Source organism: Aethalodelphis obliquidens, unplaced genomic scaffold (genome assembly GCF_003676395.1).
Source record: "Aethalodelphis obliquidens isolate GAN/ISIS:26980383/991018 unplaced genomic scaffold, ASM367639v1 scaffold18, whole genome shotgun sequence".
Taxonomy (NCBI): domain Eukaryota; kingdom Metazoa; phylum Chordata; class Mammalia; order Artiodactyla; family Delphinidae; genus Aethalodelphis; species Aethalodelphis obliquidens.
In genome coordinates, this window is record NW_020837962.1 from 30,153,483 (window position 1) to 30,173,017 (window position 19,535).

At 35.9% G+C, this 19,535-nt stretch overlaps 1 protein-coding gene across 3 annotated transcripts in view; it reads left to right on the forward strand.

Moving 5' to 3' along the window:
• GPCPD1 (glycerophosphocholine phosphodiesterase 1) overlaps window positions 1-19,535 on the forward strand; it is a 63,266-nt gene that overhangs the window by 26,265 nt on the left and 17,466 nt on the right. For 2 of the 3 annotated variants that reach the window (XM_027118220.1, XM_027118223.1), the window contains 9 exons: window positions 887-1,118; window positions 3,254-3,416; window positions 3,721-3,853; window positions 4,620-4,674; window positions 9,039-9,131; window positions 12,974-13,051; window positions 13,762-13,801; window positions 15,457-15,518; window positions 18,160-18,225. In XM_027118220.1, coding sequence (XP_026974021.1) covers window positions 887-1,118; window positions 3,254-3,416; window positions 3,721-3,853; window positions 4,620-4,674; window positions 9,039-9,131; window positions 12,974-13,051; window positions 13,762-13,801; window positions 15,457-15,518; window positions 18,160-18,225 — 922 coding nt within the window. The remainder of the gene's footprint in view (window positions 1-886; window positions 1,119-3,253; window positions 3,417-3,720; window positions 3,854-4,619; window positions 4,675-9,038; window positions 9,132-12,973; window positions 13,052-13,761; window positions 13,802-15,456; window positions 15,519-18,159; window positions 18,226-19,535) is intronic. The other variant, XM_027118222.1, reaches the window with a different exon arrangement.

Below are 19,535 nucleotides of genomic sequence, written 5' to 3' on the forward strand. Positions count from 1 at the left end.
TTAAGTGGATCTCATTTAAATCTAGAATGAAAAGTTTTCCTAGCGCAGCTGTATTCTGTACAATAACGTTGCTTCTACATCACTGGTATTAAAGTTGTTTAATCTATATACATTCCAGTTGGTGCAAGAAATATTCTAGAATTGAGTTGACTGTTTGGCATTACAAGTGCTGTGTGCAACTAATCGCTTCTCATTGGGAGTAAACTAGTCTTTGTGACCCAGTAGCTTGGGTAACTTGTATTTTGTTTTCATTGCTGTGGAGTCTGTAAGAGTTTTAGACTCTTGGTTTATTTTTTTATTCATTTGTTTCATTAAAAAGGTACATACATATAAATATACATACATAAAAACCATGAATACATGCAAATATATATATTTAATACAATAGTTTTCTTTAATGATGTACTGTTCAGAAAGTACGTGGACTCACCGTGGTGAGAAGAAAGAGGAAATTTAAAAATTTACAACTACGAACTCTAACAGTCTTTTAATGCACACTAACAGAATATGGTTCAAATTTGTACTTGTTTTATATATATATTTGTGAAACTTCTCGTAAGAAATTGAGATAGCCAATTATAAATGGATAATAGTAAATGCCCTTTTAGATTCATTTTTAAAAACCTAAAGAATTAATGAAAACAGCCTTAGGCATAATGAGCATTTATCTCATTTTAATACTTTGCAGAAATGTGTGGAGATAAAAAAATCACTATTTTATAAAGTATAACTAATGCCTTAACCTGTAGTATGTGTAGTCTGCGTAATATTTTTATTTGAGGGTTTAGCATATACAAGGAGCATTTTTAAATTTAATGTTTTGGTAACATATGGATTTTCCTTCTTTTTCACTTTTTGCATTTCATTATTTTTTCCTTTTATGTAGGGTAAAGTTGACACTAGAGGGTCTGGAGGAAGATGACGATGATAGGGTATCTCCCACTGTTCTTCACAAAATGTCCAATAGTCTGGAGATATCCTTAATAAGCGACAATGAGTTCAAGTGCAGGCATTCACAGCCGGAGTGTGGGTATGGCTTACAGCCTGATCGTTGGACAGAGTATAGTATACAGACAATGGAACCAGATAACCTGGAACTAATATTTGATTTTTTTGAGGTGAGTATATTTCACTGAGAGGGGTGAGAGACAACGCAGACAAGAGCTTATTTTTACATATGCTTTGATTTTTATCATAGGTTAATTTGTATAAATGCATGATTCATACAACTTTTTAGATGTTACTCCTCTATACATGTTAGCAGATTTTAAAAACGCAAGAGTTGACAGATTCAGGTACTATTAAAATTATAATTGAGAACTTCAGAATTGATGTTTTCAATAATTTTTCTTTGTCTTTAATTTTTGTCAATTTGATTACTGTGTGTCTCGGCATGTTTCTCCTTGGGTTTATCCTGCCTGGGACTCTCTGTGCTTCCTGGACTTGGATGGCTATTTACTCTCCCATGTTAGGGAAGTTTTACACTGTAATCTCTTCAGATATTTTCTCGGGTCCTTTCTTTCTCTTACCTTTCTGGGACCCCTATAATGTGAATGGTGGTGCATTTAATGTTGTCCCAGAGGACTCCTGGGCTGTCTTCATTTCTTTTCATTCTTTTTTCTTTATTTTATTCTGTGGCAGTGAATTCCACCATTCTGTCTTCCAGGTCACTTATCCGTTCTTCTGCCTCAGTTATTCTGCTATTGATTCCTTCTAGTGTATTTTTCATTTCAGTTATTGTATTGTTCATCTCTGTTTGTTTGTTCTTTAATCTTCTAGGTGTTTGCTCTTTAATTCTTCTAGGTCTTTATTAAACATTTCTTGCATCCTCTCGATCTTTGCCTCCATTCTTTTTCCGAGGTCCTGGATCATCTTCACTATCATTATTTTGAATTCTTTTTCTGGAAGGTTGCCTTTCTCCACTTCATTTAGTTGTTTTTCTGGGGTTTTATCTTGTTCCTTCATCTGGTACGTAGTCCTCTGCCTTTTCATTTTGTCTGTCTTTCTGTGAATGGGGTTTCATTCCACAGGCTGCAGAATTCAGAATTGATGTTTTAAATCAAGACCAGATGTCTTGATGTCTGTGTCTATTCTAAATATAAATGAATTGTATCCAGAGGAGCTTCCAAGGATAGAGAGAAGTGCAGGCTGTGTAACTTTTGGTGGCAAACTGATGTAACTAGCATGATTGAGTCCTTTATGACTGAAGTCTGTGGTTTATTGAAGCATTTTATAAGAATTCATTGTAACAGTGGACCCATTTTTGCAACTTTACTTGATAGTATAAATATGTAAGAAAAAATAGTTGCTATGAAAATTGTGCCAGGTTATTCAGAGTCTGTGCTGCCAACTTTCCAGAGCTGCTTGTGCCACTTTACACTAGAGCTCTCTGCTTATGGGCTGTTCAGCTGCTCCTCACGAATAACACTGGGTCCTCCCCTAAGGTCCTGGCTCTTTGGTGTTTCCACTCTCATTTCCACTAGATTAGAGTTTAGCTTTTTGAGAGTAGGGAATATTCCTTGCCCAACAGTAGCACCTAGCCACCGTTTCTTAAAAAAGCAAAATTCAGGATGGATTAGAATCCAGTAAGTAACACTTATAATAAAGTTATAACCTTATAATTAGATCTTGCCTAATTAATAAGATCTGGGAGAATTTTATTCTAAAAATATGAGGTTTTGGTTGAACATTTCCTTGTTCTTTTAGTACCTACCTCTTAATAATCTCTCGAGCAGCCTAACTTCCCTTTCATTTGGTTAGCAGTTTTGGAAATACAAATTTATTCATAGACTAGGTGGATGAAATATGCTGTATAATCTCAAAGTTGAGTATTTGGTGTCCTATCCCTCTGTGTCATCTGTGTAGATGCATTTTTAAAGAATAAAATATACATTAAAAGTCACTACAGGTATATCTTAGTCTTGGAATGTAAAAGTACTTAGAAACTTTCAGTCTGAGCTTTATATTCGCCTAATACATGTTAGAGTATCAGAAGTGCAAATCAACAGTTTTGATCAATAAAGTAACACATAAAATCTTAAATATACTATATACTAAATATCTTTATATACTAAAAGAAAATGTGTTACTCATTACAACAAAGCTATCTAAAGTACCTGAATATAAATTTGGTTGTGTTTCATACTGATCTTCCTCCATAGATTCTGAGTTGATTTTAAAGGATGTCTTTTGATCTTTAAATGGAAAATATTGAAGTATAAGAATTTGGGTTATTCTTAACCTCATTTTTCAGGAAGATCTCAGTGAACACATAGTTCAGGGCGACACTCTTCCTGGACATGTGGGTACAGCGTGCCTCTTATCATCCACCATTGCAGAGAGTGGGAAGAGTGCTGGAATCCTTACTCTTCCCATCATGAGCAGAAATTCCAGAAAAACAATAGGCAAAGTGAGAGGTAAGCCTGGAGAAGCAGGGTGACCCTTTACAAATAAGCAGATTAAGTTAGGATTTCAATTAGTTTCAAATTGAGCTTTTGAGAATGGTAAAGAATTAATAAATTGTTTTAGAATATTAACAAACACAGTAACAATAAAGACATACCTAATTTTCTGGAAGCTTTAATTTGAATGCGTTTTGACTTGATTTCTTTCTATTTGATCGATTGATAAAGTTGTTTTGAATGGTTTTTAAGTGTAATTGAGCTCATCATAGCCTTTTTAATTGTCTTTATTTCCCTTCCCCCTTTTTTCATATGAAAGTTGACTATATAATTATTAAGCCGTTACCAGGATACAATTGTGACATGAAATCTTCATTTTCCAAGTATTGGAAGCCAAGAATACCATTGGATGTTGGACATCGAGGTGCAGGAAATTCTACAACAACTGCTCAGTAGGTTGAATATTTGAGTAGTACTAGCATTTGGTAGCTCATGCTTGATAAGGTTAAGTAGGTTTGACCAACTAAAAGGTCAAACGATCCTTTTAATTATTACCCTGGGATTTAAATGTAATTTGGTAATTGGGGTTTCCAGTTCAAATTAATTAGAGACTAACTCTCTTGTAAGATTCTGGTCAGTCTTTTTAGTATTCTGCTGAATTGATGAGAGAGACATTAAAACTAGAAAGCCAGGAGGGGAGAGCTTGATGCAGTCAGCCTGATGATATCAGTGTGTCTGTGTTGTGGTCCTGACTTTCAGCATGTTGTTCTCTCAGGGTCTTAGTTTCCTCACCAGTTCTCAGTACAGTTTCCGTTCTTTCACCCTGTTGGTGTGTCTGCCTTTTTCCACCCTTCCCTGGTCTGCCAGTATCAAGTCACCTGAGGCTTCAATGCAGGGAGCAAGTTTCTCCACTACTTCATGCCCATTGCAAAGGATTGTTTTCCTTAACTGGTCACCTCACTTGGGGAGGTATGGGGTGGTATAGGATATATCTGTATTCAGCTTGTAAATACCTAAAATTGTTAGAGCTTGATTTATGGAATGAATGCACACACCAACTAAGTCATGGTCACAGTCTTATTTTGGGGATGGCAAAGTTAGCCTCAAAATGGAGAATAAGTACTATGTCCATTGTTTAAAATGTAGTTGACTTCTTTACTAAATTTTTTTTTTCTATAGTAATGATAACTATATTTCTATATATTTCTTTTCTTGCAGGCTTGCTAAAGTTCAGGAAAATACTATTGCTTCTTTAAGAAATGCTGCTAGTCATGTAAGTGAATCTCTCTTTCTTTAGACAACTTTGGACTGATGGTCCAAAGGTAGAAAGGTAGAGAAATGTAGGCCTGGAGAGCTTCCTTCAGTCTGCATTAATAGGTTAAAAGGGAGAATATTTATGCTTTTTCTGAATATATTTCTAAGTGAAGGTAAAGTATTTCTAGGCATTTTTATTTAGATTCATGGTGAAGATTGAAGTTAATGGAATCCTAAGCATCCTCTTAAAAAAATTAATTAATTAATTTGAAGTATAGTTGATGTATATTATATAAATTACAGCTATACAATATAGTAATTCACAATTTTTAAAGATTATTCTCCATTTATAGTTATTATAAAATATTTGCTGTATTCCCCATGTTGTACAATATATCCTTGTAGCTTATTTTAAACCTCATTGTTTGTACCACTTAACCCCCTACCCCTTTATTGCCCCTCCTTCCACCTTCCCTCTCCCCACTGGTAACCACTAATTTGTTCTCTATATCTGTGAGTCTGTTTCTTTTTTGTTATATTCACTCGTTGTTATGTTCTTTAGATTCCACCTAAGTGATGTCATACAGTATTTGTCTTTCTCTGACTTATTTCACTTAGCATAATACCCTCCAAGTCCATCCATGTTATTACAAATGGCAAAATGTCACCCTTTTTCTGTGGTTGAGCAGTATTCCATTGGTGTGTGTGTGTGTGTGTGTATGTGTACACACACACACACACACACACACACACACACACACACACACACACACACACACACACACACACACACCCCTTCTTTATCCATTCACTTAGGTTGCTCCCATATCTTGGCAGTTGTAACTAATGTGCTGTGAACATTGGAGTGCATATGCCTTTTCGAATTAGTGTTTTTGTTTTCTTTGTATACTCTGGAGTGGAATTGCCGGATCATATAGTAGTTCTGTTTTTAATTTTTTGAAAAACCTCCATACTGTTTGCCACAGTGGCTACACCAGTTTACATTCCCATCAACAGTGTAGGAGGGCTCCCTTTTCTTTACATCCTTTCCAACATTTGTATTTGTGTTCTTTTTGATGATAGCCATTCTGACAGTTGTGAGGTGATAACTCATTGTAGTTTTGATTTGCATTTCCCTAATGATTAGTGATGCTGAGCATCTTTTTTTAAAAAAAATATTTATGTATTTATTTGGTTGCACCAGGTCTTAGTTGCAGTAGGCAGGCTCCTTAGTTGTGGCATGCGAACTCTTAGTTGTGGCATGCATATGGGATCTAGTTCTCTGACCAGGGATCGAACCTGGGCCCCCATCATTGGGAGCACGGAGTCTTATCCACTGCGTCACCAGGGAAGTCCCTGAGCATCTTTTCATGTGCCTGTTGGCCATCTGCATTTCCTCTTTGGAAAAATGTCAGTTCATTTCTTCTGCCAGTTTTTTACTTGGGTGGTTTGTTTTTTTGATGTTGAGTTGCATAAGCTTTTTATATATGTTGGATATTAACTCCTTATGAGTCATAATCACGTGCAAATATTTTCTCCCATTCAGTAGGTTGTCTTTTCGTTTCATTGATGGTTTGCTTTGCTGTGCAAAAGCTTTTAAGTTTAATTCTGTCCCATTTGTTTGTTTTTTAAGCATCCTTTTTTTTTGAGATAACATTTTAAGTGTTTGAGGCATGAAAAACATTCCGCATTAAGCACTGCATTTCATCAATTGAATTACTATGCTTATTTAGATACTCACTTTGGAAATAATGTTTACAGAAGGATTTGATAGTGATTTTTTTTGTGTGTGTGTGGTATGCGGGCCTCTCACTGTTGCGGCCTTTCCCGTTGCGGAGCACAGGCTCCGGACACGCAGGCTCAGCGGCCATGGCTCATGGGCCCAGCCGCTCCGTGGCATGTGGGATCTTCCTGGACTGGGGCACAAACGCGTGTCCCCTGCATCGGCAGGCGGACCCTCAACCACTGCACCACCAGGAAAGCCCTGATAGTGATTTTATGTAACACTTTTTGAAGTCTGTCAGTTTGCATCCTGTATACCAACTTGATTATGTTGAATTTCTTAACTCCTTTTATGTAATTATTCAGAGATAGTCCTTTTTTCTTTTTTCAGCTTTTAGTTTTTTCAGCACCTGAAACTTGACATTTTTAATCAAGAACCTGCATTATTTCCCCCCACATTCCACTGTACCTCAAGTTAAGCCTCATGTTCTCAAGTTAAACTAAGGGAAAAATGGAGGAACATCTCATTTTATTTTGTTTTTTTTCCCCAGTGTCCTCCACATGCCTTAAACTTAGCCTTTTTTAAAATAGTTCACCAAATAAATTTGATTTGTCATATGTTTAACTTTATCACTTATATGAGCAAACATCTATTCTAAGACATACTTTTTTCATATTTTAATATCTCTAAAATTGGGATAGTTTTACAGCTGTTTTAGCTTGTCATGGTTTGATTGGCATTGTTTTTTCTCCCTCTTAGTGGTATATAAAATAATGATGCATTTTATATTTCATGACATATTAGATTGATTATCATAATTATTTTGATATTTAAAAATGTTAATAGTGGATAGTTCTGTTTTTGTATTGAAAGGATATTAAATCTGTGAGTATGTTGTGCTGTAGGTCATTATTTGGAACGAGTTTTAGTTCACTGTAGCTAAGTAATCTAAGCGTGGTTTTATTAGCTGTCAACACATGAAGATCCCTGATAAAGAATTTTTAGGGTCTGTGCTTTTTTGTTTTGTTTGCGGTATGTGGACCTCTCACTGTTGTGGCCTCTCCCGTTGTGGAGCACAGGCTCCGGACGTGCAGGCCCAGCGGCCATGGCTCACGGGCCTAGCCGCTCCGTGGCATGTGGGATCTTCCCAGACCGGGGCACGAACCCGTGTCCCCTGCATCGGCAGGCGGACTCTCAACCACTGCACCACCAGGGAAGCCCTAGGGTCTCTGCTTTTTGAGAGAGGATTTCATTAAGCCCTTTTCTTCTGTCGAAACCCTTTGTACTTTTATGGATCTTATGTTAGTTATGAAAATCTGGTTTGATTTTAATGTTAAAGACATCTTTGAAGAGATTTTGGTTATTATTGGCTTATTTCTTAAAGCTTGCTCACACATGAATTTTTTCTTTTTTTTAAAATTTTTGGCTGCACTGCACGGCATGCGGGATTAGTTCCCTGACCAGGGATCGAACCTGCACCCCTGCAATGGAAGCGTGGAGTCTTAACTACTGGATTGCCAGGGAAGTCCCTTACACATGAATTTTGAGATCAAGTTTTACCTCTTAGTAAATTTATCTTTCTAAAGGATGGTGATCATGTAAAATTAAACTTTTAAACTGGAAAGCTATAATTTCTTTTAATCATTGTAACTATTTAGGGGACATAGGGTTTGTTCTCTTTGGTAAAAATGATTTGTGTCATTGTCTTGTTGACAATAGAAGGAGCTAAGCTTATTTCCTGCTTCAGAAGTCATTGAGGAAGTAGGCTCCTTTTGTTCTAGTCTCTGATCCATACGTACTGAAAAGTTGAGCATCTTCCTTGACCTAAAGCTAGGGTAAGGGATGGAAACGTGTCCATCCATTCTTATACAGCACTTGTCTGGACCATAGACACATTACAGAATCCTCAAACCTTGTATTCTTTGATCCCAGCTGGCTTTCTTTTAGTGAATGCACAAATTTGTATGTCACTTTATGTTCTCAGCCTTTATTTGGATTAATTCATATGTCATGATGGATCTGACTTAAGTCTAATTTGTGTCCACCTTTCTTCTGTTTAGGCTTCTATTAGGAAATTTGGCATATGCATCATTCTTGTTGCCCATTTCTGCTTTCTCTTTCTTTTCAGCAGAAGTTACAGTTTCCTCTTTAATCTGATTATTGAGGTTTTATTAAGAAAGGTTGTAAAGTGTACTGCTCAAGTGCACCAAGGAGCAGAGCTAAGAGACTGAAGCTTATTCTTGTTCCCACCTCACCGTTGAGGTTCCCCTGTCCATCTGAGGTGTGTAGGGGCAATGAGGTGCGAGGTAGCCATGCTCCAGGCGCCATTTCTGCTAATAGCAATAGCAGAGGTGACACTGGTGGAGGCTGTCCACTGCCACAGAAGGGCCCCAGGGTGTGTTCGAGTAGGATCAGAACCCATTTTTTTGCCAGGAAAAAATTGGTGTGCTATTGCAAAAAAGAAATTATAATTGTTTTAAAAGAAGAAATTACCTTTTAGAAAAGCTTGAAGTATAGCATTAAATGATTCATGAAGAAGTTTTGTGTGTACAAGTCTGTAATTTTATGGTGAACAATAAATTTCTCATGTTCTTATAGTTTTAGATGTATCGTGGGCCAGATAATATTTTTCAAATACTTGTTTCTTCTATTTCTGTCAGGGTGCAGCCTTTGTAGAATTTGATGTACATCTTTCAAAAGATTTTGTGCCTGTAGTGTATCATGATCTGACCTGTTGTTTGACTATGAAAAAGGTATGTAGAAATTCCTTTATTTTAAACTCTTACAGTTAGACAGTAGGTTTTAAAACTAGGAAGTTTTGTATACACATACTATGCCATTTTATATAAGGGACATGAGCATCTGTAGATTTTGGTATCTGTGAAGAGTCCTGGAACCAATCCCCTGCAGATACTGATGGATGACTATATATTTAATTATTTATTTAATAGAGTTGGTTAGTTCATTTTCTTAGGGAATTACTGCCAGTTCTTTCCTCTCTCAAGCTCCTTCCTACAACATCAAGAGAGAGGGAGGAGTCAGGAATTAATTTTCTAGAGTATTTTCTCTGTATGGCTGAATTTTCTTTTTTTAATGCTATTTAACAAAAAGGATATTACACGTGGTTTCTGTATCATTCTGCCACTGTCCCTCTGTTGAGGCAGGAAAGGAAGCTATCAGAGTGTTTGTTTTCAGGCTCCTTTCTCTTTTTGCTTCAAGCTTTTTCTCAAGTTAATAAGCTTATATGATTTGACTAGTGGTAAGAGCCACAGTGAAAAATAAAATTGGAGAAGTGCTTCGGAGCCAGATAGTGGAGAGCCTCAGGGGTTTAGACTTAGGAGCTAGGGACTTCTTTTGAAAGACTTTTGAACCAAGTAGGGAAATGTTTTAGAAGTAAACTTTCAGATGAATATTTTGATACCTGATGTAAGGACAACTTAAGAGGACAGAGACTAGAGACAAGGGGAGTGGAAATGTGGGCCAAACCTTAAGACAAGCCAGAACTGGAGTAGAGACAGTGAGAATGGAAAAGAGGGCATGATAGAGGAGAAAGTCCAGAAGGAGATTTAAAAAGCATATAATTTCTTTAAAATTATAATTACTGTTGTACGGAAATAATTGTAATAATTATATAGCATCTGGACTTCAGTATACAAGTTAACCAAGTGATTTCTCAGGGACTTAAACTAGGAGGGTCCTTTAAAAACCCTTTTCTTTGGCATTTTCTTTAAAACTGTGTTGGGTATCATTTTCCGTTGTGTTGATCTAAAGTTAAGGCTGGGAAAACTTGACAGCTGCGTGTGGAAGAATGAATTAGAACATTCTCTAACACCATATATAAGAATAAACTGAAATTGGATTAAAGACCTAAATGTAAGACCAGATACTATAAAACTCTTAGAGGAAAACATAGGCAGAATGTTTGACATAAATTGCAGCAATATTTTTTTGGATCTGTATCCTAGACTAATGGAAATAAAAACAAAAATAAACAAACGGGACCTAATTAAACTTTAAAGCTCTTGCACAGCAAAGGAAACCATAAACAAAACAAAAAGACAACCTACTGACTAGGAGAAAATATTTGCAAATGATGCTACTGACAAGGGATTAATTTCCAAAATATACAAAGAGCCCATACAGCTTAATATCAAAAAAAAAAATCCCGATCAAAAAGTGGGCAGAACTAAATAGACATTTCTCCAAAGAAGACATACAGATGGCCAACAGGCACATGAAAAGATGCTCAGTATCTCTAATTGTTAGAGAAACGCAAATCAAAACTGCAATGAGGTTATCACCTCACACCAATCAGAATGGCCATCATCAAAAAGTCTAAAAATAATAAATGCTGGAGAGGGTATGGAGAAAAGGGAACCTTCCTACACTGTTGGTGGGAAGTAAATTGGTGCAGCCAGTATGGAGGTTCCTCAAAAAACTAAAAAATTAAGTTACTATATGATCCTGCAATCCCAATCCTGGGATGTCTGGAGAAAACTATAGTTCGAAAAAATACATGCACCCCAGTGTTCATTGCAGCACTCTTCACAATAGCCAAGACATGGCTAAATGTCCATGGACAGATGAATGGATACAGATGAATGTGTAAAGATATGCACACATACAATGGAATACTACTCAGCCATAAAAAGAATAAAATAATGCCATTTATAGTGATATGAATGGACCTAGAGATTATCATACTAATTGAAGTAAGTTAGAAAAATAAAGACAAATACCATATGATATCACTTACATGTATAATCTAAAATATGACACAAATGAACTTATTTACAAAACAAAAACAGACTTAGAAAACAAAGTTATGGTTACCAAAGGGGAAAAGGGGTGGCTGAGGTATAAATCAAGAGTTTGGAATTAGCAGATACAAACTACTATATATAAAATAGATAAACAAGGTCCTATTGTACAGCATAGGGAACAATATTCAATATCTTATAACCTGTAATGGAAAAGAATCTGAAAAAGAATAGATACATAATTACTTATATATGTATACACACATATATAAAAGTATAACAATCACTTTTCTATACACCTGAAAGTAACACAATATTGTAACTTAAGTATACTTCAAGATAAATAAAGTTTGATTTGCTAACATGTATCAGACACTGCATTGGTGTAGTATGCAAGGCACCTATGACAAGGCACCTAGCTCTGCCTGCTAGTGGATTCTAAACAGTCGTATCAGTTTGGATTATTATCATTTATAGAAAAGGACCCTTCCCTTTCTGTGAAAGGGTATTAGGAGAAGGAAGGAAGGTGATGCACCTATTTGTTTGTTTAAATTTATTTATTTATTTGTTTAAATTTATTTATTTTGGGGGGGCCACGCTGCGTGGCTTGTGGGATCTTAGTTCCCTGACCAGGGATTCAGCCTGGGCCTTTGGCAGTGGAGAGCACTGAGTCCTAACCACTGGACCTCCCGGGAATTTCCGAGGTGCACCTATTTAGATGACAGAAGTAGAATTACTTAATAGAATTGGGGCAGGTTTTTTTTGCTGTGGGGAAATGTTAATGCAAAGCGAAATGAGAAGGAATGGAGTGGTGAAGGAACTCACTAACCAAGATTGAGATTAATGACTCTAGCTGTAATTTCTAAAAATCCATGAGGGCTAATTGAAGAGTATAACTGATCCCCAGTTTTCACCAGAATTCGTCCTGCTCTTAAGTTGAACCTGGTTCAGTTAATTGCAGAATGAAAGCAATAAATTATATATTTTTTAGTATTAATTTTTAAGTTGGTATTTTCCTTAAAAAACCAATTTATGTTCATTTATAAAATTATAAGTAGTTCAGAAGATTATGAAATGAAAAGTAAATCTTCCTTTACTTTTTCTCCTTGGTGGTACTCCTTTCTCTTAATAGTTTCTTGCGTGTCCTTCCAGAAGAAATTTATACGTATATAGCCTCATACTATATATACATGAATGAATATAAATGTAACGGATTTTAATATATTTGTTGGATTGATGATTTATTGGTGGTACATTAACTCATTTTCTTAAGATAGAAGTGCCTAAACAGTGTGACATTTGATATGATATTAAAATCTAATAAAACAGATTTGCTCCTTGGCAAAGCATTTATAATAGATTAGGGTTCCTATTAAATATTACTACTTACAGCTAACCAGACGATTTTTTCATGACAGTTGATTTCTGTGGCTGTTTTTAACCAAACTTCAGTTTAAAAGGTTTAGAAACTTACTGATAGAAACTAATCCTTAGATCCTGCATGCCTGTTGATTTCCTAGTCCTGTAGCATGGATATGTGTCAAATAAAATGTATACAGCATGACAGGAAATAGGGGAAATGACTGACTTGTGGCTTGGTTCTCAGTGTGTCTTTAGTGCTACAGCTTCTTCCCAGCTGTTTTCTTCCAGGCACTCCCACCTACATTAAAAACAAAAGCCAGAATTTAAGCTGGGAGGTGGTGTTCGGTAGCAAGGGCTCCCCTGCATGGGCTCACTGAGGCCACCAAGCTGTTATTCTCATCAGTAAATTGAGATATTAGGCCAGTTTAGAGTAAACATTCAGTAATAACGTGGGGCCCAATTTTCTCTTTTAGAAATTTGATGCTGATCCAGTTGAATTATTTGAAATTCCAGTGAAAGAATTAACCTTTGACCAACTCCAGTTGTTAAAGGTAGTAATAATAATGTAAAACGTAAATTAGCTTTTAGTTTTAGGACTATTTGTACTTGTTTGTATATAGTAATGTTCTCTTTGTGCATGGGGATGACTAGATACATACAGCATGTACTGAGTCTGTGCTTTGGTTTTCTGTTCTGTTAGGAAGAATGGGTTCGTGCTCATCCATCTGTCTTCTTTAACAGTTTCTATGGACCCCATCTTTTTTTTTGCTTTTTTGAAGGAGATGGGCTATAAGTCTTTATAGGCCATAGGGGCTAGCCATAATCTTAGGTTGTCTCTGGTCTGCTTTGGCTCTTTTTTATTTTATACTTAGCCTTCTATGCTATTGTTGATTTTTATAGCTATGCTACTATCTAAAATCCTCCTGTATTTTACTATGTAATTTTACATGATCCCTCTTCTTATTCTCATTAGATACCTAAATTATTGGTTGATTGAGTATAAACAGTTTCCTAACCTAATAATTTTTATATTCTCCCCTACTTGGGTATTTGATCATGGTCTTATGCATATGTATGTAAATATAAAATATGTACAGTGGTAAGTGCTTATTCTTATTAAACTGATGATTCTACATTTTATAATTTCTCCTAACTTGCTAGCTTTTCAAGTTATAGTTCTATTAACCATATCTTCATAAACTAAGGCCTTTTTTTCTGATTACATTTTGTGTGTGTGTGTGTGTGTGTGTGTGTTTTCTAGCTCACTCATGTGACTGCACTAAAATCTAAAGAACTGAAAGGTATGTACCAATGTGAAAACACTGTTTTCATTTCATAATTAGCATCATGAATTTCTTTATCCATTTTAACTTACTCTTGGTGACTTTAATATAATACTGGGTTATATAAATGTAATTTTATAGACATGAAGGCTTTATATGTATTAATTGCCAAATGCATACATGTCATGTATAGTAAGCATGATTTTTCACTTTTATGAATTTTCTTAGCTTGATGATCAAAAATTCTTTATAATTTTGTACCTATCCATTCTTTTTTATTTAATTAATTAATTTGGGTCTTAGTTGCAGCTGGTGGGCTCCTTAGTTGCAGCTCGCCGGCCTCTTAGTTGTGGCATGTGGGCTCCTAAGTTGTGGCAGGTGGGCTCCTTAGTTGTGGCACACAGGCTCCTTAGTGTGGCATGCGAACTCTTAGTTGCAGCATGCATGTGGGATCTAGTTCCCTGACCAGGGATCGAACCCGGGCCCCCTGCATTGGGAGCACGGAGTCTTAGCCACTGTGTCACCAGGGAGGTCCCTCTTTCCACACATTCTTAAGCATTACAAAGTACAGAATGTATCAAGTATAGAATCTGGCTCCAGAGCCAGGAATTTGAAACCAGCTCTAGCATTTACCAACTGTGACCTCGGTTACTTTATTTAACCACTCTGTGCCTGTTTCCTCAAAGCTTGTCCTACCCACAAAATCCCTTTGTAATTCCACTTTACTTTCTACTTCCACAGAATTTAGTAGTCTGTGACATTCATTTTAGCCTTGGTGTGTCCTTTCTTTAACCCTTTATTTTTCTGTATGTCCTTTCTCTTCCTCCAGGATGTAAACCTCTCAAGGGTGGGGGAAATGTTTTTATATTCCCTGAAACATTTACAGTACTCTGGTTATAGTAGGTACTCATTAGATGTTAATCTGCATTTAGGATAACAGGATAGTTGGAATGCCTTTATGAAGAAATTAGTGAGGTGCCAAAGACTCCAAAGATTATTCTCAGAGCGTAAATATGACTTTACAAGCTTGTAAATAGTTCATAACTATTAGTAGTAAAATCAATTTTACCTTTAATTTATTTGACTGGAAAATTTTACATGATTTAGTTTTTGAATTTGTAATGCACTAGGGTTGGTTATTTTTGTTGTAATTTTTGTTTTGCTTTTTGTTTGTTCCTGGGTGATTTTTCTTTTTAATCTTGATATAAAAATTTTTCTCTTTTGGAAAAAAATTCTTGTGCGCCTTGAGACATAATCAATTTTGGATTAAATGGTAATGCTACCTATAGATTCTCTTAATTTCTAACTTGATATCTCAAGTAGAAGTATTAGCAAGATTACACAGCCCTTAATTTCACTGAGAAATAACAAATCACTGCTTGTGACTCCTTTCTTAAAATTATATTACAGTTTTTATAAGAAAATAATCACTGTTGAGGTCATAAACTGTGATGTTCCTACTAAATGTTGTAAACCAGTCTTCATAAAGGATGCTTATTTTGAAAATGGGGGTTTTAATGGTTAAAATTAATAAATACAGGAGCCTTCAAAAATACTATATATGAAAGGATCTCATAACTACATCTTTTTTTTTTTTGCCTTCAGAATTTAGGAAAAGGTCTTAGTGATAAAATGGCATTTATCTACTGAGTTTTTGTAATTTAAATTTTCAGAATCTGTGGTTGAGGAGGAAAATTCCTTTTCTGAAAATCAGCCATTTCCTTCTCTTAAGATGGTAAGTTCCTTAGGAAAACTAGGGCAGGCTATCATTATTCTGTTATATCTGAATAATTTATTATGGTCTTTTAAATGGGCACTAAAAAGGCTGTGTAAAAGACAACATTAATGTAAACTTATGTTTGATGCTTTTTAGAGAAGATACATTCTTGTGAAGTGTGCCTACGGTGCCTTTTTTTTTTTTTGAGAAACTTATTTGCTCAAATGAATAAAATTCCTACCTCATTGGGTTAATTTGGTAAGAATAGGAAATTCACATATTTCTGTATATAAACAGGAAGGAAAGGGCACAGAAAAGGGGTTGGGGAGTGTGACGATGGGAGAGACATTTTTACAATATGTAAGGCTGGTCCTTAGCTTTTAGAGAGAAATTCCCCAACCAAAGAAAATAAGTACCCTGGTTACTTAAAATGAAATACAGATTTCAAGTATTCATTCTGAAAATGTGTAACAAAAACTGGCATGAACATTTAAAAACTAGACCCAATTCATAGAGGAATTCCTTTGACAGCGTCAGGCAAGCCTGCGCGAATACCAGATACCTTCTTTGGCCATGCTGAGTCTCATTTTCTTGCTGGCTCCATTTCCTAATTTTTTCTCTTCTCCACTGTCTTTTTCTGGTGATGTGTCAGGTACAATAGACTTCTTAGGCAAAAATAGGTAATTTCAGTTTATCATGATTATTCACCCTCCAAAAAGGATGCTACAAGAGAGCCCCTAAAATAGACATTGTCTTAGTGAATTTAGAGCATGATTTGTATAAATTTTCAGATATTTATGAAGCCCAGCTAAGTCATTCCTTCTAGTCCAAAATTCTGAAATAGTTTGGTTCTTAGAAATTCCATGATTTCTAGACTTGTGATTTCATAGAACAGAAAAACAGGCTTTAAAAAAATTGTTTATCAAAGGTTTGGCAACTTTCATTTAGCCAAATAAACACACATTTATTCATTCACTTTGCCATCACTATAATTTAATCAGAAAGTTTGAATCCAAAGAAAGGCCAAACGCAATCTTAGTATAAAGGGGAATCCTGCAAATTTGATGTATACCAATCTCAACACTAATATACACTATTGTCCTTATTTTTCTGATTTTGCATTAGTCCAGTAAAATTGTGGAAGGTATGTTAACTAAAAAAGGCTAAACGTATCGGAGAAATTCGGAGAAAGTCAAAAAGCCCCATAGGAGATTGAGTACAACCTGTTTTAGGTACTGTACTTTTCATGCAGCACGGGCTAGATCCCAGGTCACCAGAGTCCCAGGCTGTGTTCTTACTCTGTTAGCATTCTTCTATTTGCTATTATAAAATTAAATACCATATATATTATACATGTTAAGGATTTCTACACTTTGAAATACTGACTAAACCAGCTGATTGTAAGTTAATAACCAAGCTTCATTTTTTTTTTTGCGGTACGCGGGCCTCTCACTGTTGTGGCCTCTCCCGTTGTGGAGCACAGGCTCCGGACGCGCAGGCTCAGCGGCCATGGTTCACGGGCCCAGCCGCTCTGCGGCATGTGGGATCTTCCCAGACCGGGGCACGAACCGAACCCTTGTCCCCTGCATCGGCAGGCGGACTCTCAACCACTGCGCCACCAGGGAAGCCCCAAGCTTCATATTTTAGATTGGATTTTCTAGTTATGCTGCCCAAGTGGTGTTACTGCAAAGTGTGTAGATAATTTAGTTTTTATTTTTTAATAAATTTATTTTATTTATTTTTGGCTGCATTGGGTCTTCGTTGCTGTGCGTGGGCTTTCTCTAGTTCCGGCGAGCGGGGGCTACTCTTCATTGCAATGCGCGGGCTTCTCATTGCAGTGGCTTCTCTTGTTGCAGACCACAGGCTCTAGGCGTGTGGGCCTCAGTTGTGGCTCACGGGCTCTAAAACGCAGGCTCAGTAGTTGTGGCGCATAGGCTTAGTTGCTCCGTGGCATGTGAGATCTTCCCAGACCAGGACTTGAACCCGTGTCCCCAGCATTGGCAGGCAGATTCTTAACCACTGTGCCACCAGGGAAGTCCAAAGTTTCTAGATAATTTAGATATATTGACACTATATTATTTGTTAATTTATATAGATATAGACTTATTTATTTATGAGCCTCTTTAATTTGGAGTTAACATCTTTCCAGGAGGTTATCACTGTGGTGTTAAGCATCACCACCTTCACAGCAAGCTAGAAATCATGGTTTTTCATATAACCATATCTTAGTAAAGTAGACTGACATACCTGAATGCAATTCAGAAAACATGACAAATGTCTTTTTAAATTCATGAGGCTGCCTATCTTATTACTGCTCACTTTAGCTGTTCAGTAGTGATGGTGAAAAGGATTTTAGGTCAGGATCATCTTTGCGGTTAGTAGTGATCGATTATCACAGATATTGCTAAAGACTACTGCCTTTGCTATTTAATTTCTTTTGACTTTCTTATTCAACTTAATCATCAACCAGGTTGTCAGTTTGAGTATAAGAAAAGATAGTGGTTTTTGCTGAAGGCACAAAACACTTTATCCTTACTAGTGATATGTTTTCTTATAGTTTGCTTTTTGTAATTAATCCATTTTTCTTTTTTCCTTCTTATTCTACCATTCATCTCACCAAAAATGAAACAAAATTTACCACCAACAAACACAACTCTAGGTTTTAGAGTCTTTGCCAGAAGATGTAGGGTTTAACATAGAAATAAAATGGATCTGCCAACAAAGGGTAAGTCATTTTCCATGTGGCACATTCTTCGTTCCTCCCTCCCCTGTTTCTTTAAATGCATTCATTCCTGTCTCTTTGTTTTAATGGAATAAATGAAACTGAAATTGTGGCTTCTTCCAGCAAGCACAGTGCTTGTTGGAACTTTGAAGTAAAGTATATCTTACACTTACACTAATATTTAAGTTCTTAAAAGTAGTGATGAATGTATTATAGTAGAAATTCTAATTTACATGTGTCTAATGTGCACATTAATATGGATGGTTTCTGGGCACACTTATAAAGTGAACAGTGAGAACTGTGGCCAGTCAGAACTTTATAACTCTGATTAGTTTTTTGGTTTTTTTTTTTTAACCCCCGTCTCAATATATACCTTAAATAAGTGCCTAAGCAGTTTTCTGTTAAGTGGCAGTAGCTAGTAATAATTAATCAGGAAAAGAAATTTCTGCAGACATGTTTTAAATCACTCTGAAATTTAGTCATTCTTTTGTTCAATAATTATTGAAAAGCTGCTATGCGCCAGGCATTTTCTGAGTTCTGTGCTTACGTAGTGAAGAAAACAGAATAAAGCCTTGCCTTCCTGAAACTTAACAGTCTTTTAGTCGAGGAAAACAACTTGGATGTATCAGATGGGGATATGTGTAAATGGATAAGGCTGCATGGTAAGAGGGCTGATTGGGGTGGGGGGACATTGGAAGTAGTTAATCCAGGCATCATGATTGGGCAGTCCTGGTATTTGTTCTGGTCAGAATAATCTATAACTGCCCTTAAAGCATGTCTTCTATGTAGCTATTTATGATAAGCCGGTCCTGGCTAACATATAACATGCAAGTGCACAACCATGCTTTTTCTAGTAGGTGATTTTTAGTTTTCAGAACTTTTAGAATTATTGTAATGACTAATACTTAAAATTTTTAATATTTGAATATCAATAGGGCTCTTGGTATCTTAGCTATAATTAGAAAATTATTTTTATTATTTATTGAGGGCACTTGATATGCCTAAGACTCAAAGAATGAGATTTTTAACTGGTAATTCTTAATTACCAGGGTTTTTGGGGTAGTGAGTTAGCAAACGAAGTGGAGTCTTTTTGTCCACTTATAGTTTATGAAGATTGCATAAAAATATTTTAAAGTCATGGTAGATTTCAAATTTCCAGAGTTTTAGTTTTTATTTTGTTAACCTTATTAAAGCAAAAGTCTTTTGATGTTATAATTGCTTTGTATATAAGTGTCTCTATACCTGATTATGATAATAATTCACACAGGCCTTTGCTTTCTCATCTGTAAAATAAGAGTTGGACTAAATGTTCT